Source organism: Berghia stephanieae, chromosome 10, assembly GCF_034508935.2.
Source record: "Berghia stephanieae isolate SIO BIC M18660-M18661 chromosome 10, UCSD_Bste_1.3, whole genome shotgun sequence".
NCBI classification, from domain to species: Eukaryota; Metazoa; Mollusca; class Gastropoda; order Nudibranchia; family Aeolidiidae; genus Berghia; species Berghia stephanieae.
Genome location: NC_088369.1, coordinates 24086943 through 24108918, shown reverse-complemented (window position 1 = coordinate 24108918; position 21976 = coordinate 24086943). Strand labels below are relative to the sequence as shown.

Here is a 21976-nt window from a genome sequence, read left to right as displayed (position 1 = left end):
AACAAACAAAAAAATAACAAATAAATAAAAAAATAAATAAAAGTTAAGAAACAAACATTCTAAAGTTGAAAACCCAGAATGGAAGGTCCTATGAAAGCTGGGGCTTAGATGCTATTATTAGCTTCTCCGCTTAATTGCAAACTCCGTTTAATTAGCAATGACTATGAAAAATGTTTTTTTCTCTTTTTGAGGAAAATTTTTGTCTAAAATCAAAGCCTTATCTCCACTGAGTAAAAATGTTTTTGAATTTTGAAAATCCATTCATAAATAAACAAGTTATGCAGTTTCAAAGGCGTCATTTATTTGGATGACCCGCAAAGAGGAAAAAAAACGCGAAAATATGGGACGCTTTTTCGACATTTTTTTTCGACCTTTGGTTGTATCTTGCGTAATAAGTGAATTAAAAGATTGAAACTTGAAGAGCAAATTAGGATGGTGTTTTGTAAAATACGGGAAAAGTACTCGTCATATTCATATGAAATTTTACAACCAAAAAGAAGAAATGTTCATGTATTACCTTGTCAGCGACAAAACCTCCACGCCCGGTAGTTTTAGAAATATTTTACTCCAAAGAGTAAAAATCTATTTTTAACGGTCTTCTGGTAATCGCACGAGTTTTGTCGCTTGACATAATCTAAAATGACCTTTTTTCTAACTGTGTGCCAACTTTCAGTCATATTCATCGATAAACAGCGTCGTAATTAATTTTTTAAAATAGCATATACGAAACGGCTTCGTCCCATATTTTGACGCGAATTCGGGCACTTCGTGAGCGAAAAAGAGGCCCAAAGATTTGTGCGGGATAGTCATTGCTAGTTTAATCGACTCACTAAACCAAACTCCTGAGGGTGTGCGATTAAGCGGGTGTCGACTGTATTATATATCAAAATGACACAAGTCAAAGTGATACCAAGCTGCTAGCAGTTGTGGACTGTAAAGAGGAATAAACAAAAATGAATATAACACCCCCAATTTGCTCACTTCTGACAACATGGATGACACCTGTCGACATCCGACATCTATTTGACTAATCATCTATTTTCCTTCGTGGAATGCCTAGACCATGATGCAGCACGAAAAAGGGGTAATTTGAAAATTTTTTAATTTTTTTTTAAAAGGGAAAAAAATAATAATAAAACTTGAGCTTTTATATAGGGCAACATCCACTAAACATGCTCAAAGCGTTTTACAAAGTGTCCCTGACCAACAGCAACACATAACAAGTAGATGAGACATGACGCCTGTTAGGTGATATTACATTTTTTTTTCAGACAGAGACAACCCTGTTGACGGCCAGGTACTCATTTTATACCTGAGTACGGTGAGAGAATGTGAGAAAAGAGCCGTGTCCAAGGACTCAACTATGCGCCGAGCACGAAGCTCGAACCCAGGACCTTCCGATCCGAAAGCGAGTGGCATAGTCGCACAACAATATTAATTTTTTTTTTTTTTTTACCTTTTTGAACACTTTGCCATTGGGCTGAACTTCATCCTCCTCACTCAGCAATTCTCGGGTACCGAGACATGGTCGACCTGGGTACAGTTTACACGCTCTGGTGAAAAGATCTCTAAGGGTTCGACACTCGGGATACATGGACGTTGTCAAACCTGAGGCTGGGACGTCGACACTGCGCCATGGGTCTGACGGATTGCCATTTATGGGAACAGCCTATGAAAAAATGAAACATACATACGGACACTAATTTATTATGTCCAGCAGGCTTAAATGAAATCTACTGTTTTTTTAACTACCTCTAGCCCCTCCAAAATTAAAGAGAGAAAGAAGGGGGGGGGAGGGAAGAGACAAACAGAGAGAGAGAGAGAGAGAGAGAGAGAGAGAGAGAGAGAGAGAGAGAGAGAGAGAGAGAACAGCTGGAAGCATGAAAAAGTGGGGATTGGCTGAGACTAGCATGTGTACATGTGGATGCCCAGAGCTGACGATGGAGCACATCCTTAGAAAATGCCAGGATGGGCCCAGCTGCACTGATCATGACCTAAGAGTAAACTCCCCAGATGCAGGGGAGTGGGTTCGGTGTTGGAGCGACAAGCTATGATGATGATGATTATAATGGTTATCATTATAACAACATTATAATCATCAGCATTATTATCATTATCATCATTATCATTATCATTATTATTATTATTATTATTATTATTATTATTTTTATTATTATTATCATATTATTATTATCAAAGAATTATTATTATCATATTATTATTATTATTATTATTATCATTATTATTATCATTATTATTATTATTATTATCATAATTATTATCATTATCATTATTATCAAATTATTATTATTATTATCAAATTATTATTATCATCATTATCATCATCATCATTATTATTATTATTATTATCATCATCATCATCATTATTATCATTATCGTTATTACTATTATCATGATCACTATCACTATATATATTTCACAGTCACCAATACCTTGATCCGTGAAGACTTTGCTCGCACCAGATCAGGTCTCTGTAGAATGTAGTAAGGGACAAATGTGACGATGTCGTAAACGATGGAAACGGCTTTCAATGCCAGGACGATGGTTTTCACAAGGATGTCGTCCATTTTCACTCTTTTCTCCAAAACGTGTCCAGGCCTCTACTTTTCAAACTTCTATGGTATCTATTGATGAAAAAAGGTAAAGAACAAAATTATTAATGATGGAAATGAGAAGATGGAAACGATAGAAACGAACTTCAATGCCAGGAAGATGGTTTTAACAAGGATGTCATCCATTTTAAAAGAAAAAAAGAAAAAAATAGAGTTTTATTATAGCACATTATTCACTTAACGTGCTTAAAGCGCTTTACAAGGGGTCCCTGACCAACAGCAATACGTAGAACGAGACACGACGCCTGTTAGGCGATATTACAATTTTTTTCTGGCAGAGACAACGCTGTTAACGGCCAGGTACTCATTTTACACCCGAGTACGGTGAGAGAATGTGAGTAAAGAGCCTTTTCCAAGGACTCAACTATGCACCGAGCGAGGCTCGAACCTAGGACCTTGAGAACCAAAAGCAAGTGTCATACCACAAGACCACATAGCCGCACTATTGTTATTTACAACAACAACAAAAAATTTTATCTGGAACCCAAATTGTCGACTTTGGAGCATCTAATTTTATTTTTTTTTTTTTTTGTAAAAACAGAATTTGCAAAAACTAGAATTTATGAGACTGGTCTGCCAAATGAACATCAATAAAAATATTTCTTTCATATGGATAAGATTGAATTTTGATTTGTTTTTTTGTTTTTTCTCTAACACATCCCACAAATTCCCAAAAACAGGCAGTCTATTACCAGTTACAAGGTCTTGTCTTTGTACAATATCGGATCGGAAGATTGTGGGTTTGAGCCTCGCTCAACACATGGTTGAATCCTTGGAAAAGGCTCTTTACTCATATTCTCTCACCGTACTCAGGTGTAAAATGAGTACCTGGCCATTAACAGCGTTGTCTCTGTCGGAAAAAAAAATGTAATATCGCCTAATAGGCATCATGCCTCGTTCTGCATGTTATGTGTTGTTGTTGGTCAGGGACTCTTTGTAAAGCGTTTTGAGCATGTTTAGTTTTAGAAAAAATCTCGACTTCATCCAAGATCAATCTCGGTGTCCCTTTGTGTGTGAAGCGAGTGCTCTACCAACTGAGCTATCCAGATTCCAACTAATCCGGTAACCAAACAGTTAGGTAACTTATTTTGTCCACAGAGACACTGTACTCCTAACCTAATTTCACATTCCAACCACCTGTACAAGTACAAACCATACAACTAGCAGGAGAGTGTGTTTAAGACAACTATAGATAGTATGCGCTTGGTTAGAAGCTCACAACATTGCCATCCAGAAGTATAATGGATCAACACACAAAACGATGTGTAACCTTAAACATTTATAGTCTGGTTAATACAGTTTAGTGAGTATTACTCATAAACGCGGATGGCAAAAAACAATATCAATGACCCGAGTGATGTCAACTTCAATTTGTCTATATACAAATACAAGTCAATTGCTGAAATGAATTAAAAACTTTTTTTTTAAAACAGAAAAACACAGTCACAATGATTATAATCTAATAATGGACACAAACTTCATGCACATATTCGCAGGTCTGCTAACCAAACACAGTTATAGGCCTCATTTCACGTTGAAAAGGAAGAAATTTTTTATTGTTTCTAAAGTAATTCCATTACAGCAATGGGCCCATAATACTCCGGGTTATCAGACCTGAAAATAAAACCACATCGGACACAAGCTATCACACTGTCCCACAAGCTTATTTGTTTGGGTTTTTTAATTAATTTTTTGTAACAGCTAGCCAATTTCATAAACACTTGTTCAGTTCTTTATCTTAGAGCAGTGCCTGCTCCTTAATTTCTTAACTTGATATAGCCAATTAAAACAAAAGTGACTATTCACGGTTTTTAAATCTTACTAGTCTGCAAACCAAATATCCTGTTCTCTACTACGGCAGATAATGTGAGTGACATTAGCTGTTATTTTTCTGCAAGCATGTTGAAAACCTTGGTCTACTTTCCTGTCCTTCTATTCTCGTCTCAAGCATTGACAATCTCAATCCATTTATCATGATTGACATAAATACACATTTACATTAGATTTTGTCTTATTATCAGCTTCGATAAATCTAACAGCTCTTGTTCAATTTTCCATGCATATGAACTCGAGGGAGTTAATGTGTTGTACGGCAGCGCTTGCAACACATTAAGGTCATATCAGTGTCAGTAAAAAAGAAGAAAATGGGATAGGAAAAAGTTATAGAATTAAAATTAGAGCACCCAGTTTTTATAGCGTAAAATTGACAATATCAACTGCTTGCTACCGTTTGGTATTTTGCAAAGTACTTTCCACCCGATTGAATACACCCTGCTTTCCAATCACTGCTGAGTGGACAGGGGGGTTGGGAATAGTAAAATAATCTCAACTTCACTTTGGATCGATCTTGGTCCCTTTATGTGTAAAACGAGTGGTCTACAAACTGAGCTATTGAGACGACTAGCAGGAGTGAACTACATGTTTACCACGATTTTGGGTAACAAATGTCAATTCTATATTCCATTAACATACTATAATGATGTGTAATGTTTTGATAATAATAATAATAATAATAATAATAATAATAATAATAATAATAATAATAATAATAATATTAAACCGCACATGTTACGGCGCTTTACCCGGTCTAAATGGACTTTAAGCACTTTACATCCACACATAGTATCAAGAGAAATAAATAAATAAATACGTAAACAAACAAATCATTCATTGGTCACATCTGGGACAAGTTAATTTTTTTAGTTGTGTTTTAAAATTTTGAATGGAATGGGATGACCTCAGAAATATTGGTAGGGAATTCCAACAAAACGAAGCTGGTATACAGAGAAGTGATAAGACATGGAATTAGATTTTTTTAAAATTTTTATGTTAGCTCAAGAGACAGAGGGATGGAAACTGTTTGTCTGTGGCCTATACCCTGACCCAAGGTGAAAAAGGCATTGATCATGATGATGATGATGATGATGATGATGATGATGATGATGATGATGATGAAGTCCAACATTGAGGAGCAGAAAATCAAAATGATTGAGTGCCATTAAGTGTATTTAATATTAAAATGAGTGGTAATGGGAAACAAAATGAAATTGAAATGATGTCACCCTGCTAAATGCGCTCACAATGTTTCATTTGTTCCCACCTGCAGGCAATTATATGACTGTAGTGCTAAACCGAAATCAACAATTATAATAATTGTTGGGCGGGTTGAGGATGAACTGGTTCTATCTCCACTTTTGGAATACTTTGCTATAAATACATGCATTACAGTCAGATTTTTAAGAACTTCTTCTGATAAACATTTCGTTCAAATTGGGATATTGGCTCAAAATTAATGTACAAAAGAGTGGCTGAAGTTTATATACAGTTGTTAACAAAAAAAATAAACTTTAAATCAATTTTTCTCAATTTGAAGAAATGTGAAGATTGAACCGGTTAATCCTCAGCCCACCAGTAGACTAATTTACACAATCACTGGTAGGTGGACAGAGCAGTTTCAAACTTAAAGATATGACAGAGACTTCTATAAACTTATGACATTACAGAGACCACTATAAACTTATGACATTACAGAGACCACTATAAACTTATGACATTACAGAGACCACTAAAAGCTTACTTCCTACTCCATAGACTGAATGAATGAACATGTGTGATACTTTAAAAAAACTATTGTAAAGCACCTCTGAGCACTATTTGTGGATATTGGCGCTATATCAAATAATAATTTTAATAATAATAATAATAATAATAGACACTTAGAGGAACAAAATGAAACCAGGAGAAGCAAAGTTTCTTGCTATTAATTCAAAGTTCTGGAGAACCAGATTTCATGTATGCATTCAATTATGTTAAATTAAACTGAAAGTAACAATTGATTGCTACCCTTTGGATACGACACTAGTCCAGTGCTAAGTACGAGTTTACCAATTATCGTGTGGGTGAACAATTTGATTTCAAAATCTAAGACACTCCACAGACCAGTATAAACTCCCAACCTCAAAGACCTTTTGTCCTTGAGGAACAAAAACAAAACATTGAAATCAAAGTTTGTAGTTATTGATTCAAGTTAAGAGGACCAGAGTTCATGCTGCCCTGGAATTTAACACCTGTCACCATTGAACGACCAGATAAGGCTGTTGCTGTAATAAGGCTAGGTAAGTTTTATCCAACTTACTAGAGAGTAGTTTATCGAAAACTATAGTGCGGCTATGCGGTCTTGTGGTATACAAACGAAAAAGAGTGAAAATGGAGAGGCTTCGTATGGGAACAAAACAGACAATGGACGTTTCGGGTACAAACCCTTCGTCAGGACAACATTACACAAATTAACATGGAAAATAAATAAAATAAAGTAAAATGCAAAATAACTTGTATCGTCTGTACTCAATGGTGGTTGCGGTATGAATTCAAAGGGACCCTTTGTATAGCACTCTGAGCACATTTAGTGGATATTGCGCTATATAAAAGCTCTAGTCTTTTTGTAGTTTTTTTTTTTTTTAATGTCAGCAGGAATTACCATAAACTGTCCAAGGAAGAAAATTAGAGATTAATAATCTTGTCAAAGAAAAATAAAACAAAAAAAAACGAAATTGTCTGAAGCTGAGCTCAAACCCGGAATATCCTTGGTCAAAATACAATGCCAAATCACTTTGCCAACTCATCCATTCCCTCTAAAACTTATTGTAATATATATTACAACTATTTTTATGTATTATTCGTATTACAATTTACTTTCGTGAGAGAGAAGTAACTTTCGACTTGTATACACCTTAGCAGAAATGAATAAAATGAGTCATCTTCCTGTCTATACAAGCAAAGCATCATCTTTCAACTAAGAAAACAACACATACCGCTCAACAGCCATTTAAGCAAAATTACAAAAGACACATCCCCTTCCTGCCCCCTATGTCAACACCCCAATGAAACAGTAACACACCACTTGCTTGAATGTCAACCTCTTGAAGACTCGAAATGCACATTCCTCCCACCAAATCCAAGCATCAGTAACACACTTTATAGTCACCTGGAACAACTACAAAATACGTCTAACTTCTACGTCATGGCACAAGACCGAAGGGCTAGAGCTCAGGTTGTCGCTGGTTCGGATAAGTAAGTAAGTAAGTCTAAACCAAAAAAAAATCAACCGGTCGTTATGTTCATCGTATAAAAATTTATAATCCATCTCATCCAAGCCCAAACCAAACCTAAAACTAAAACACAACACATGTTATTCACCTCTTGGCTGCTGCTTCAACTTTCTCTGATAGGTTAGTAAAACCAAAAACTAGAAGCGCCTAAATGAGCCAATAAAATGGAGAGAAAGATAAAGTGAGTAAATGTGACTCATATTATATGACCCTTACATATGAGTCAAGTGTACACACCTTATCTTTCTCTCCATCTGATACGTTAGCTTTTGCCTCAGGTTTTCTATTTATTTCCAGCCCTCTATTATTTCACTAGGGTCCAAATAAAATCTTTTTATTACTGGCCAAAATTATTTATTAGGTGTTGGTTTACTAAATATTGACTGACTATGTAACATTATCATCCAGATAATCATATGAGACTTCCACAAATATCATTGTCACTACATCATCTGCTCTCACTCTCAACACATTTCATACATACTACAATCAACTCTACTTAATCGCATACTGTTGAAAATTTGAACAAATGTATCAACTTGGCAGAGAAATGTAGGCAAAGGGCCTTTTCCAAGGACTCAATTATGCGCTGCTCACAGCAAGACTCAAACCCCAGACCTTCCAGTTGAAAGCGAGTGTCGTATGACAAGACCACATAGCCGTAACAAGATAAAGTGGAGCTTCATTATTGTTTTTCTACCATCTGTCCAAAATTGAAAAATCCAGTAAAGAAACCATGACTGTAAAGCAGCACTAATTACAGATCTCAAGGAAACTACCTACAAGTTGGAAGTCAAGTGAGAATAGATGTGTGATTTGAAAAGGAGCCAAAAGCAGTCAACTGACAAGAGAAGGTACCCAAAAAAATATCTACACACTATTCCTCATAGAAAAAAAAGTGTCGTGAAAAAATAAGATAAGTTTTGAACATTTTAAAAATCTTGATGAAAAATTAGAATTATTGAAAAAAAAATTAATAAATAAAAAAAGACTAAACTTACAGTTGAGATTCCGATAATCAAATCAAAACTGAGAGGATGAATTGAAAAATTCAAGTACGGATACGGATTGAATCCTGGAGTGCAGGAGAACTCAAGCAGTTAATACCTTGTACACGGATTCACCAAAGAATGAATGAGATTTAAAATAGAATAAAAGAGTTTTTGTTACTGTTACTGAACTGTGTTGTTGATTTTGTGAGTCAAGTGTCTGATAAGACTATCACCCAGTCTTGGTGATAATTGATAGTTGATACTATAGTTCTTTTAAGAAAATCAAAAATATATGGACATTCATATAGCGCATTTCCAAGCATCAACCATGCTCAATGGGCTTCACAATGTTTCACTTATTTCCCTTGGAAGCTATATTATGGAACCTATTTATGGAACCAGTCTTACAATAGCCATCATTGCCTATAGTCGGGTACTGAGCCGAGTGGGGTAAAAAAAAAAAAAGAAAAAAAAAAACCTTGAGCTTTTATATATCGCAATATCCATTAAACGTGCTCAAAGCGCTTTACAAGGGATCCCTGACCAACAGCAACAGGTAACATGAAGAACGAGAGATGACGCCTGTTAGGCGATATTTCACCAAGTACAATGAGAATGTGAGTAAAGAGCCTTTTCCAAAGACTCAATTATGCACTGGGCAAAGTTTGAACCCAGGGCCTTCCGATCCGAAAACGAGTGTCATATCATATATACCGCATGAGTAATGTGTGTTAAGTGTCTTTCCCAAAGACACAACATTGGGACTTGAATTTTCATGATCATTGTCACCCATCAGGTCACTGACCATGCTTAACACTGCTTGATGTTTATGACAAGACAAGACACTGCTGATTCACCGAGTAAAGCAAGTTTGTAAAGTAAGACGATTACGACACATATTTTGGCCCAGTTTCCTTTATCTTTATACTTATACAATATTCGTCTGTAAGGTTGGAGACAATTTGACCTCACAAGACTGAAATTTCTCTGATATGACTAATCAAGGTCAATGATAAAACAATATTGTAGTTTAGATATTGCGATAGACTAGCGTCCTATCCAAAGGGTAGCAAGCAATTGCTATTGTCCGCTTCACGCTATAGAAACCAGGATAGACTCCCGCTCCATGGGTCTTACGGCTCTGAAGAACTACTCTAGCTCTTTCTAGTAGTTCAGATAGATAGTTCACTCCACTTAATCACACACTCTGCTTATACACTACACATTCCAGGAAAACAGAATATTTGAAAACATAATCGCTCCGCTTAACCGCACAACTTCTCCGCTTAATCATTGCCTTACTCATAAACGGAAGGTTTGAACAACCGACATGCTAAAAAAGATGGCATCTCTTTTTGATAGGATCAACGAAACAAATTTGATTTTTTTATAGAATCATCATAACATCTAATCATTCTCATAACACACGCAAACCATTTTTATGTCATTAATAAAAACACCATGCAAGATTTGGTGATGATTGGTCATCTGGGTTCGGAGCCTTAGTGTTACAAAAAATCCAATTTGCCAAATATACAATATATAATAAGATGCTCAAGTTTATTGTTTTTTACTTCATATCAAACCATTCTGTTGTCATCAAATCAGCTTAAGATCATTTCTTCTTCTTCTTTTTCTCCTTCTTCCTTTACTTGGAGTCCACCTTTGGTGTATTGTCGCATTTTTTACATAAACGATATTCAGCATGACATAGTTCTATAATATGTTGAAGGATTCTTGTAAAATGGTCCTTAATCATGTGCTTCAACTGCGTCTTCTGTGAAATTATTCCAAAGTCGGACTCTGGAAAATCATGTGTTTAAAAATTTGACCAGAAAACTCGTCTTTCAAATACAGATTGATTTAAATGATCAATTTTTCCAGAGTCCAGCAGTTACCTGAATAAAATTATGAGTAGATAACAGATACAGCTCCATTTACAGTGAAACATGTATCTAAAAGCACGGCTTGGGTGCATTTAATAAATAATTTTTACAAGAAGACAGATGGGAATGGGGTGGAGGCAATGACGTTATTGTATTGTTCAAAATATCAAATAAAATGATTGCAATCTACTAACCAGAGCAAAAAGACATGCACTCAACCCCACCCCTACCCCTACCCTCGTTCATAAACATTGTCTCAAAGACTAAAGTCAGTAGAGTGTAAATGGTCAGTTGACCAGCTCAAAATAAAATCATTTTTTGTTACATCCAGTTGCTTATCTCCCTCTCCCCCCCCCCCCCCCCCCCTCACCCACCCCTGCACTATTCATCAGAAATAGAGCCACTCTCTAGAATAGAGAATTAGAATGAGAATACTTCTTTTCATTTTCAACCATTCCATTCATTAGATTCTTTGGTAAACGTCCATTTGGCACAAAAAAATGGCTCCTTAGGAGTCCTACATCCCCAGTATTATTTTTGTAATATAATGTTCTAGTTGTGTGTGTGTGTGGGGGGGGGGGGGGGGCTTTTTTTTACGAAGTGGTTATTCAGAGTCGACTCTGGATAACTGTAGGCAGTTATTCAGAGTCGACTCTGGATAACTGTAGATGATTATTCAGAGTCGACCCTGGATAACCATGTGTACAGATATTTAGAGCCGAGTAGCCTATCGAATTATCGAGTTGAGTTCTTGCGAGATGAGTTTCTTTCAATTTGATACCAGTTTACTACGGTTATTTTGTGACTTTGGCAATTTTAGTGCCAAATTCTTAAAACTTGGCGATTTTTCAACTTCAGTCGCTTATAAATAAGAATCTTTAATCAATTGCAAAACATATTCCATCAACAAAGCAAATTTAAATTAGCTTATAAACAATCATTTCTTAAATCGATCAGCCTAACTTATCTCTATTACCAAATGATATCTATAAACATAATATGAAGATAGAAGGGTGGCTGAGAGAGAGAGAGAGAGAGAGAGAGAGAGAGAGAGAGAGAGAGAGAGAGAGAGAGAGAGAGAGAGAGAGAGAGAGAGAGAGAGAGAATTAATGAATTGATTTTTTATTTTTTTTTAATGTTTTATAATTAGACACAAGTTGTAATGAATTCTATTAACAAATTCAGAACAATCAAATAAAAACAAAACAAAAAACTTAAAAAGGAAGAAAAAAAAAAGACACGCTTATAAACCTTATAAAATAGTCAAATGAATGTATTTTCATGTTACAGCTAAAAAGTACACAAATATTTACACCCATTTGCTCCATCCCCTTCCCTTTCGGTCATCTTCTCATTCATGGCCACCATGTGTCTTGTGCTGCCTTTGACATTTGGCGCCAGCGTGTCTAGACTAACGTCATAAATAAAGGAGTGTCACCAAAATTCATGCAACTGAGCAGAGGTGTCAAAAAATGATAGAAATAGAAGGCATATTATTGTTTTTCCCCCTGAACTACCACTGAGCAGAAAATGTTTGACATGACAAAAACAACGGAACATTTATGAACAAATCCTAAAATCCCAGAAATCCGCGGAAGATTATCATCACTGGTCCCCACTATATCTTTTTAAATATTTCTTTTTTTTTCAAAATCGCGACAATTTGCAAAAAATTGCAAATTTTGCGGCTGCAATGCAAATCACCGATGCAAAAAACTGCCATGACAGAAGAGACAAGAAAATACCAAAAAGTAAAACGATTTTTTCCCGTAGGATTAAACAGAGGTAGGAGAGAAGAAAAAAACCAGAAAAACCGTGTGGTTGGTAACTGGAAGTTCATCACTCATAACTGTCTACAGTTATTCAGAGTCGACTCCCCAACTCTGAATAACTGTAGACAGTTATTCAGAGTCAACTGTCTACAGTTATTCAGAGTGGACTCCCCGACTCTGAATAACCGTAGACAGTTATTCAGAGTCGACTCTGAATAACTGTAGACAGTTACTCCGAGTCGACTCTGAATAACCGCAGCCTTTTTTTAAAAGTGTAGTAACTACCGTGATTGCCAGAACTCGGTATTCTGGCTGTAGGACTCCATGGCTAGGATGGGTCCAGATGGCCGGTGAATCACGGAATTACTGAGTTAAAACTAGATATTAAATAGATAATGTTAAAGTATAAAAATATAGCTTACCCTGAATCTAGCTAGTCGTAATGGTAGATAGGTATGGTCGCAACAGATATGGTATGGTAGATAGTTTAGTGTAGAGCTTGAAGTGTGCAGTAGGTAGTCTGTAGGTAAGTGTGTAGGTAAGTCTGTAGGTAAGTGTGTCGGTAAGTGTGTCTAAATCGAGAGGTCCACTTGGCTTTATATGAGCCGGGTCAGCTCGGGACGAGGCAGAGCGGAAGTAGGAATGACCATTGCCAAGGTCACTAGCCGTACGATTGTTTACGGCTAGAGATCCCTACACTGCTCCCCCCTCAAAAAGGGCAGGGTGGCTGGATGTGGGGTACTCACCTGCACCTTTCTGGAGCTCTCGGTATTACAGTGAACTAAAGGAGAGGAGCCCTTATCTAGGGCGTAGCAACAAAAAAAGGGGGGTAAAATAAAAATGAAGGCCCTTTCCTAGGGCCGAACAAAACATAAAGAAGGCCCTTACTTAGGGCTGAAATAAAAGGAAAGCCCTTTCCTGGGGCAGGGGCAAAAATAACTATTTGCACGGTTGCTCGCCCTAGCATCTAGCTGTCTAAGACAGCTGTGGAGGGACAGCTCCATCGAGGGCTTTCTCTCCTTCATTCTTTTATTCTCCTCCCGGAGACGGGTGACCTCAGCCGCCTCGGTCCGGAGGGAGGCCAGCTCCTGCCTGGCCCTCTTAAGCTGATTCCGCAGGCTGCGGAAGTCCCCCCGGCGGCGGCGAGATCTGTCTCGGCGGTCGGCTTGCTCTTGGTCCTCCCTCCTATGCCTGCTGGGAGGCCGATCGCGGCTCTGTCGGGCCGGGGTACTAGTTCTGTGAGCCCGACGGGGCGAGCGGGACCGTCTCCTACGGTCACGGGGCCTCCGTTCCTGGTTAGAGTTAGAGGCGACGGCGGAGGTCCGGGATCTATTCCCAAGTCTCGAGGTGATTGGAGGAGTCCTCGAGCATCTAGTGGAATTTCTCCAGGGCTGCCTGCGATTCCGAATCGCGTGCTCCGAGTTACGCCCCGGAGGAGAGCGCCTGCCGGCCGCTCTCGGCATCTCTTCTCGGAACCGCAGGAAATCCCGGAAGAGGGTCACATCCCGTGAGAAAGAGGTCATCTGCGGAGATTAAAGAAAAAGATCAGTGAGAACAGGATGGGCAAATGAAAGTGTTCAGTTGCCTCGCTTGGTTCCTCGTCAGGTTGACACACCTGCCGTGGAACCAGTCGAAACACCTGTCACACGCAACCATGAGGTCTCCATCGTCCGGCTTTCCACAAGTACAGTACGTAATTTCCTGGCCAGACTCGATGGCCTCCCTTTCCTTTCGGATCCAGGCTGGGATAGTCCGGTCCCAACATGGCTTAAGGTGGTCATGGTTGACTGTCTTAATCTCCGAGTTCCTGAATTTGACAATGTATGTGGTGGGGGTCAGGACCGTGGAGATGATGGCTGGTCCAGTCCATACAGGTTTCAGCTTGCTGGACTTTCCTTTCACATTCGATTTAACCAGGTAATAAACCGCCTGTCCCCTCTTGAAGGAATGGACGTGGGCTTTGATGTCGTAGTCCCTCTTTGTCCTCTTGAGCTCAGTTCGGAGGGTGGTTCTCGCAGTCTCGTGGGCTATCTCTAACCCCTGCTGTAGAGAGTTGACATAATCTTCAGGAGACTGTGGGTTTGTACGTTTCCCTGGTATAACCAATTCCACCGGTGTGCTCAATTCCTTCCTAACATCAATTTGTTAAAGGCGTAGGTATGACAAGGAGGTTTCGTGGGCCTTCGTCTCTTCTGTATAAGGCTCCATCGATCAGGAAGAACAGGTTGCGGTGCACCCAGTAGAACTTTTCTTCCTGGCCGGGCAACATCAAGTCCGACATTTCTGGGTCTGCTCCTAATTTCAACCATAATAGCAGGTGGGTCATGTGATGATCATCCGACTGCAGCTTCCTGACATCCTCCATGTCAATGTCGTCAAGGCCAACTTGTGTCGAGTCGTCTTGTCTTACGACTTGTATTTTGTGTCCATCCTCATTGTAATATTCAACCCATTGACAATTGTGTCAGGGGACCTGAGGGGGACAGCACAGCTCACTCCTGACGTCATCCGAGTAGAGTAGTTCGATCCTCTGATCTGTCGCACTTTGCGTCCACCCTCGTTTATGATATTCGACCCAGTGACAATTGTGTCAGGGGACCCGAGGGGGATAGTGCAGTTCCTTCCTGACGTCATTCGGGCAGTGTCGTCCAATCTTCTGAGCTGTGTCCTACATTCGCCCTCGTTTATAATATCCAACCCAGTGACAATTGTGTCAGGGGACCCGAGGGGGACGACGTTGTCTACTTCTGATTCAAAGGTTCCCCATCTCTCCTGTGTTCGGGTGCAATATGCGCATCCGCCACAAGGCAATTCTGATAACGCCTTGTGAGGACGGTATTGTTGGCAAGTGTCCGTCGTGGGAGGTCGAGATAAGGCATCAGCATTCATGTGCAGTGAACCAGAGCGGTGAACTATCCTCATGTTGTATTGACTGAGTTCTTCGATCCATCGGGCCAGTTGGCCCTCAATCCTCTTGAAGTTCATGAGCCAAGTAAGGCAGCGATGATCCGTTCATACAGTGAATTCGCTGCCTAAGAGGTAGTGACGGAAGTGATTGGTAAAGCGCACAATTGCAAGTAGCTCCTTCCTGGTAGTGCAATCGCGCCGCTGAAGGGGTGTCAGGGTGAAGCTCCCATATGCAATCACCTTCTCTTCCTCTTCTTGGATCTGAATCAACTCGGCTCCGATGGCGCAATCTGAAGCATCAGTATCGAGGATGAAGTGGCCTGTCGTAGTGGGAATGGCCAAGACCGTGGGGAAGTAAGGCGTAGCTTGATCTCCTCAAAGGCTGCCTGCTGCTCATCACCCCAGATGAAAATTTTCTTTCTCAGAAGTCGAGCGAGGGGTTCTGATATTCCGGCAAAATCCTTTACGAAGAAGCGGTGGTAATTAGCTAAGCCCAAAAACTTCTCCATTCCCTTAATGACGTAGGTGCTGGCCGATTCCGTACAGTGGCAATTGATTCCTCTGTCATAGACAACTGGTTTCTTCCTACCTTCCTACCAAGAAGTTTAGTTTCTTTCCTGAAGAGCTCACATTTCCTGGGTTTGAGCTTCAGCCGGAAGGCACGAAGTCTGGTGAACACTTCCCTCAAGTTGTTGAAGTGGTCCTGGAAGGACTTCCCCAGTACACAGATGTCGTCCAAGTAGGCCAAGACAGAGTTCCAGTGTAAGTCCTTCAAGACGAGGTCCATTACTCTGCTGTAGGTGCTATAGAATTGCAGAGTCCAAATGGCAGCTTGTTGAATTCAAATAGGCCCCTCCTCGTCCTGAATGCAGTCTAGATGGTGGGGCTTCTTTACATTTCTGCACTCTGGTGGTGGGTTCGAATCCCCACTGTCTCCTAGTGCCAAGGCTTCCTTATTTCTTATATCAGCAGTGGTCGTCGGTATCGAAAGGGTCCTTGGGTTCTGGAGCATCAGTGAAGGTATCTTCCATTTTGGGCACCATGAGTGTAAATTAATAATTATTGGCTTCCTGAGGCTGCATAAACTTAATGATGTTCTTGGAACTACAGAAGTCTTTCTTGGTCATCTATACTCTCCTGATAGGGCAGGACGAACTGTCTGGCAGTCTGCCCAGAGACAATAATCCATGGGCTGCTCAAAAGAGCAGTAGTCCATTAGAATTTATTCACCATGATGATATTCACTGGCACGATTATCCTAATCTTCTGAGAATAGACTATGGGAAACAGTGTCAGTAACAAAGAAGCAAATTATAGTGTAACCTCAAGGAACTATTACGCCATGCAAGCAATCAATGCAAGCTAAAAGCACAAAACAAATCGAGCGGGCTTAAAGCCAAGTAATAAAACTAGCACAAGCATGAAGCCAAAACAATATAATTAGGCCAAGCTCATGCCAAAGCAAGCAAATGTAAAAATATAATATATGAAGCATTTGTATATAATAGAGTAAAGATCACAGAGTAATCTAATGATAACAACAATCTACACATCTTCACAACAAAGCAATTGCTCCAGGTCACAGTCATGGCCATGTCGTGCACCAACACTTCACTGACCCATGGTGCGCGACCTGAGCATGAACATCACAATATGTATCATGTGATTCACTGAGAATTAGGTCCTCCAACTCGAACCTTGGTCGCAACAGATAATGCACCAACATCTCTCTGCGCTGGCCACCAAGCTCGAGTGACCATCAAACTCAGTGAATCCAAATTATCATCAGATGGTTGCTTCCGAGTGGTCATCTCCACAGCTGCAGCCATGGTCAGGACATGCTCCGACATGTCACTGCACCATGCTGCCCAATCACAGTGGCCACTCGAAAGCAAACCTAGGGAACTAACACTATCTATTGGCTGGTCTGTCACTCGAGGCCACAGCATGGTCAGGTCATGCTACAACATCTCGCTGCACCATGCTCTCTGACCTGAGTGACCTCCAACCAATAAAACCACAAGCAATGATCAATAATAACATGGGGTTGTTTATTGTAGGATAGTCGCTCCCTAGGCCGCAGCCATGGTCGGATCATGCTCCGACATCTCACCGCACCATGCTGCCCGGCCCGAACGACCATCAAACAACAAATCAAAATGAAGAAAATTAATGCACAAGTAATTATGTATGGTCTATTGAAAGATCGGCCACTCCTCAAGGCCGCAGCCATGGTCGGATCATGCTCCAACATCTCACCGCACCATGCTGCCTGGCCCGAGTGACCATCAAACAATAAATCAAAATTTAAATGCTCAAAGAACTATTAAATCAAAATCCATGACAAGCAACATACAAATAATCATGTGTAGTCTATTGAAAGATAGGCCACTCCTCAAGGCCGCAGCCATGGTCGGATCATGCTCCAACATCTCACCGCACCATGCTGCCTGGCCCGAGTAGCCATCAATAAATCAGAATTATACAAATACTAAATAAAAAATTAGGTATGGTCTATTGAAAGATAGGCCACTCCTCAAGGCCGCAGCCATGGTCGGATCATGCTCCAACATCTCACCGCACCATGCTGCCTGGCCCGAGTGACCATCAAACAATAAATCAAAATTGTACAAATACTAAATAAAAAATTAGGTATGGTCTATTGAAAGATAGGCCACTCCTCAAGGCCGCAGCCATGGTCGGATCATGCTCCAAAATCTCACCGCACCATGCTGCCTGGCCCGAGTGACCATCAAACAATAAATCAAAATTATACAAATACTAAATAAAAAAAATTAGGTATGGTCTATTGAAAGATAGGCCACTCCTCAAGGCCGCAGCCATGGTCGGATCATGCTCCAACATCTCACCGCACCATGCTGCTTGGCCCGAGTGACCATCAAACAATAAATCAAATTTATACAAATACTAAATAAATCAAAATTATACAAATACTAAATAAAAAAATTAGGTATGGTCTATTGAAAGATAGGCCACTCCTCAAGGCCGCAGCCATGGTCGGATCATGCTCCAACATCTCACCGCACCATGCTGCCTGGCCCGAGTGACCATCAAACAATAAATCAAAATTATACAAATACTAAATAAAAAATAAGGTATGGTCTATTGAAAGATAGGCCACTCCCCAAGGCCGCAGCCATGGTCGGATCATGCTCCAACATCTCACCGCACCATGCTGCCTGGCCCGAGTAGCCATCAAACAATAAATCAAAATTATACTAAATATAAAAATAGGTACGGTCTGGTAAAAGATAGACCACTCCCCAAGGCCGCGGCCATGGTCGGATCATGCTCCAACATCTCACCGCACCATGCTGCCGGGCCCGAGTGATCATCAAACAACAAATCAAGAAAAAAAAAACAGACTTTAAAAAATATAAAAATGAACTTCACAAATCACCAAGGTTTCCTCTCAGAAGAGGAAGGTGTGTGAAAGAAAAAGAATAACTGAAGATATATAATAAAATCAATAGAAAGAGTAACCACAATCACAATGTAGCACTGGACAAGCAAAATCAATTCAAGGACAGATCAGATCACAAGAATTCAACTAATCACAGTCATAAGCAGTAAACAAAGTCAAGTCAAGGACAAAGCAAATCACAAGAATTCACAATAAATTACCAAAGATATAAACTTATCACTAATCACAGTTATAGGCAATAACAAAACAAAAAAAGTAAAAAGATTAAAAAAGAAATCAAATGTAAAAAAATTTTTTTTTAAAAATCATGAAACATGACACCGTCTACAAGGTCACCAGACAGGTGTGACCTTGGAGTCAAGGACAAGGACGACCTTGACACGATCAAACAAAATTCACGAACTGAAATTACCTACAACTGAAAGAAAAGGGAAGGGGGCGTGGTCATACATATCACCAATATCACAGCACAGAATTCATTCAAGATCGAATATAAGAATTATAGTGTAGAAAATACATGATGAAAAATAACGAAGTATTCACACGGTAAAAATCAACGAAATTCGAAATCCCATTCAACGAAATACGACGGTAGGAAGTAATAAAATGGATAATGTAAAAAGTAGAAAAAAGTTTTCGCTCGTGACGCCATTGTAGTAACTACCGTGATTGCCAGAACTCGGTATTCTGGCTGTAGGACTCCATGGCTAGGATGGGTCCAGATGGCCGGTGAATCACGGAATTACTGAGTTAAAACTAGATATTAAATAGATAATGTTAAAGTATAAAAATATAGCTTACCCTGAATCTAGCTAGTCGTAATGGTAGATAGGTATGGTCGCAACAGATATGGTATGGTAGATAGTTTAGTGTAGAGCTTGAAGTGTGCAGTAGGTAGTCTGTAGGTAAGTGTGTAGGTAAGTCTGTAGGTAAGTGTGTCGGTAAGTGTGTCTAAATCGAGAGGTCCACTTGGCTTTATATGAGCCGGGTCAGCTCGGGACGAGGCAGAGCGGAAGTAGGAATGACCATTGCCAAGGTCACTAGCCGTACGATTGTTTACGGCTAGAGATCCCTACAAAAGTCTCTCCCCTCCCAAATCCCCTACTAGACATTATAAAAAAAATAAAAAAGAATACTGGGGATATAGGAGCTGTCGGAAGGCCTCGCTCATATTTTCCTGTGACGGCACGTGATACTTTAACATCTTAACTTTTTAATATAATTTCATTTGCCATCATCCACAAAATACGTGTGTGAAAACGAAAACTGCAGAGTCCGACGTCTTAACACAAAAAGAGTGTCAATGCACCTCAGCCCACCAAAACTGACTGTCAGCATCAGATTTTATATCCTTCCCTCGTCCATAGCACAATGCGTTGCCTTTTACCTTAACTAAAACTGTCACTGAGTCAAGTCATGAGTCTCAGTCTAAGAACAGAACAGACATTTTTACGGCCGAAAAGAATACCAGGTCATTGTCCGTCTCGGGTACAAAGGGCAAAACTAAATGTATTGCTTCACCAAGATTAGATATTTGCATAGAATAATTCACCTGATAACAAAATATAACTGTCAGACCTTGCGTGCAAGGACGCGTAGGTTGTGAAAATCCGAAATGCACTTTTGACTTTTGACTTGGAAATGTTCGACGTCGACATGAAAACAAAAGGTGGGTGTGTGAATTTTGGTTTCCGGTAACCTCAATGTAATTTCAAACACTTCACACAAGAAGAGCTCAAGTTTGGTGTTTCGGGTTAAAAATCCCTCCTCGGCTTCTGTTTTGTTTTGTTTCCTTCTCTCTTTTTTTTTTCTTTTTTTCTTTTTTTTTCTTTTTTTTTTCTTTTTTTTTAATATAAGAAGGAGAACCAGAAAGCTCTCTCTTAGTTCACACCACAGACTAAGTTCACACTGAGGAGAACCCCAATTGAACTATGAGACCAGAGAGTTTATAAGCTAACGCTTAGAGAGCTCTCTCTTCCCTCCCGCTCTCCATGACAACAATGCATTTCATTGCGTATCAGCCGAAAAATTGTGTGTCACGAAATAGGCGCGGATCACTGAATGTGTGTTTCGTCTGCTAGAGATCGGCTGCTCTTTTTCTTTACTATCGGCCCAGGCTTTATGTGCAACATCGTACAGATTAGTTTGATTCTCTAGATCAGGTTACGATAACTTTGTAAGATTCTAAAATAAATTACTTATAATAATAATAATGATGTGTGTGTGTGAGACACACACACACATACGTGTCTCGGACACATTAAGAGGACTCTCACCAAATCCTACATTGTATGGACGTATCATAGCTCAAAAACCAATAATACAAACAGGCTGATTTTTTAAATGTATCACCTAGACATGAAAAGATTGGTGTATGCCAAATTTCAGCCCTCTGCTTCAATTTTCATGTCAACATTATTTTACTCATACATTATTGGGACGTATCACTAAGTGGACATCTCATGACCTTTGAACCTCAAGCATGTTACACAAAAACATGAAAAACAAACATTAAACAGACTTTGTAGAAATGTACTCCGGGCATCTAGATTCTTAATCTATGTCCATTGGAATATTGTATTTTTATGTTCTCATTGGTTCCATTCTGGAATCGAACCTAAACAATATGATTTGCCTATTAATGTCAGGACAAAATGATGGTACATCGTTATTTCGTGACTAAGTCATTAAGTATGAGCTTGTAGTATTGACAATAATACAAGTCTCATAGCCTTTGGACTGAAAAGATAGCTATCTTTAAAATTCATTCTGAAATGAATTCACCATTATTTTCCTTATGGGTTGCATTATTTTACATACATTATCATAGTGGTACGTTTGAAGAATAAATGTTTCCGCTATATGACGCCATTGTTTTTTTGTTTTGTTTTTGATTGTTTGTTTGTTTGTTGTTGTTTGATTGTCTTTGTTTATTTTGTTTGTTGTTTTAAGATTAACATAGCAATAGCAGAGATTAGAAATAGCTTATGTTTCATAGCAATGATAATCATAAAGGAAATTAACATATAATTCAACATTTTATTCAACATTTTATTCAACCATGCTTTAACCTAGAACACTGCCAAATTCGGCATAAACTGCATTAAAACCAAAAGATAGAAAGTCACAGTCATTCAACAATTATCTCGATCCGTGATAAGACTCTACACTACAAAGTTCTTTTTCAAAAGGGCTAAGCTCTTTAAGAACGTCCTCATTGTGCTTGTCGGTAT

General features: G+C 39.2%; 1 protein-coding gene across 8 annotated transcripts in view; it reads right to left on the bottom strand.

Moving 5' to 3' along the window:
- LOC144980859 (long-chain-fatty-acid--CoA ligase 4-like) overlaps nucleotides 1–20912 on the bottom strand; it is a 64944-nt gene extending 44032 nt beyond the window's left edge. The window contains exons 1-3 of one of the 8 annotated variants that reach the window (XM_078928735.1): nucleotides 20322–20912; nucleotides 2454–2645; nucleotides 1457–1669 (exon numbers count right to left, since the gene is read on the bottom strand). In XM_078928735.1, the coding sequence (XP_078784861.1) occupies nucleotides 1457–1669; nucleotides 2454–2588 (348 nt within the window). In that variant the 5' untranslated portion in view covers nucleotides 2589–2645; nucleotides 20322–20912. Of the gene's footprint in view, nucleotides 1–1456; nucleotides 1670–2453; nucleotides 2646–4354; nucleotides 4485–8742; nucleotides 8881–12813; nucleotides 13312–20130; nucleotides 20167–20295 lie in introns of those variants that run through there. The other 7 variants (XM_078928732.1, XM_078928739.1, XM_078928736.1 and 4 more) reach the window with 7 other exon arrangements.
- Nucleotides 20913–21976: the final 1064 nt, after the last annotated feature.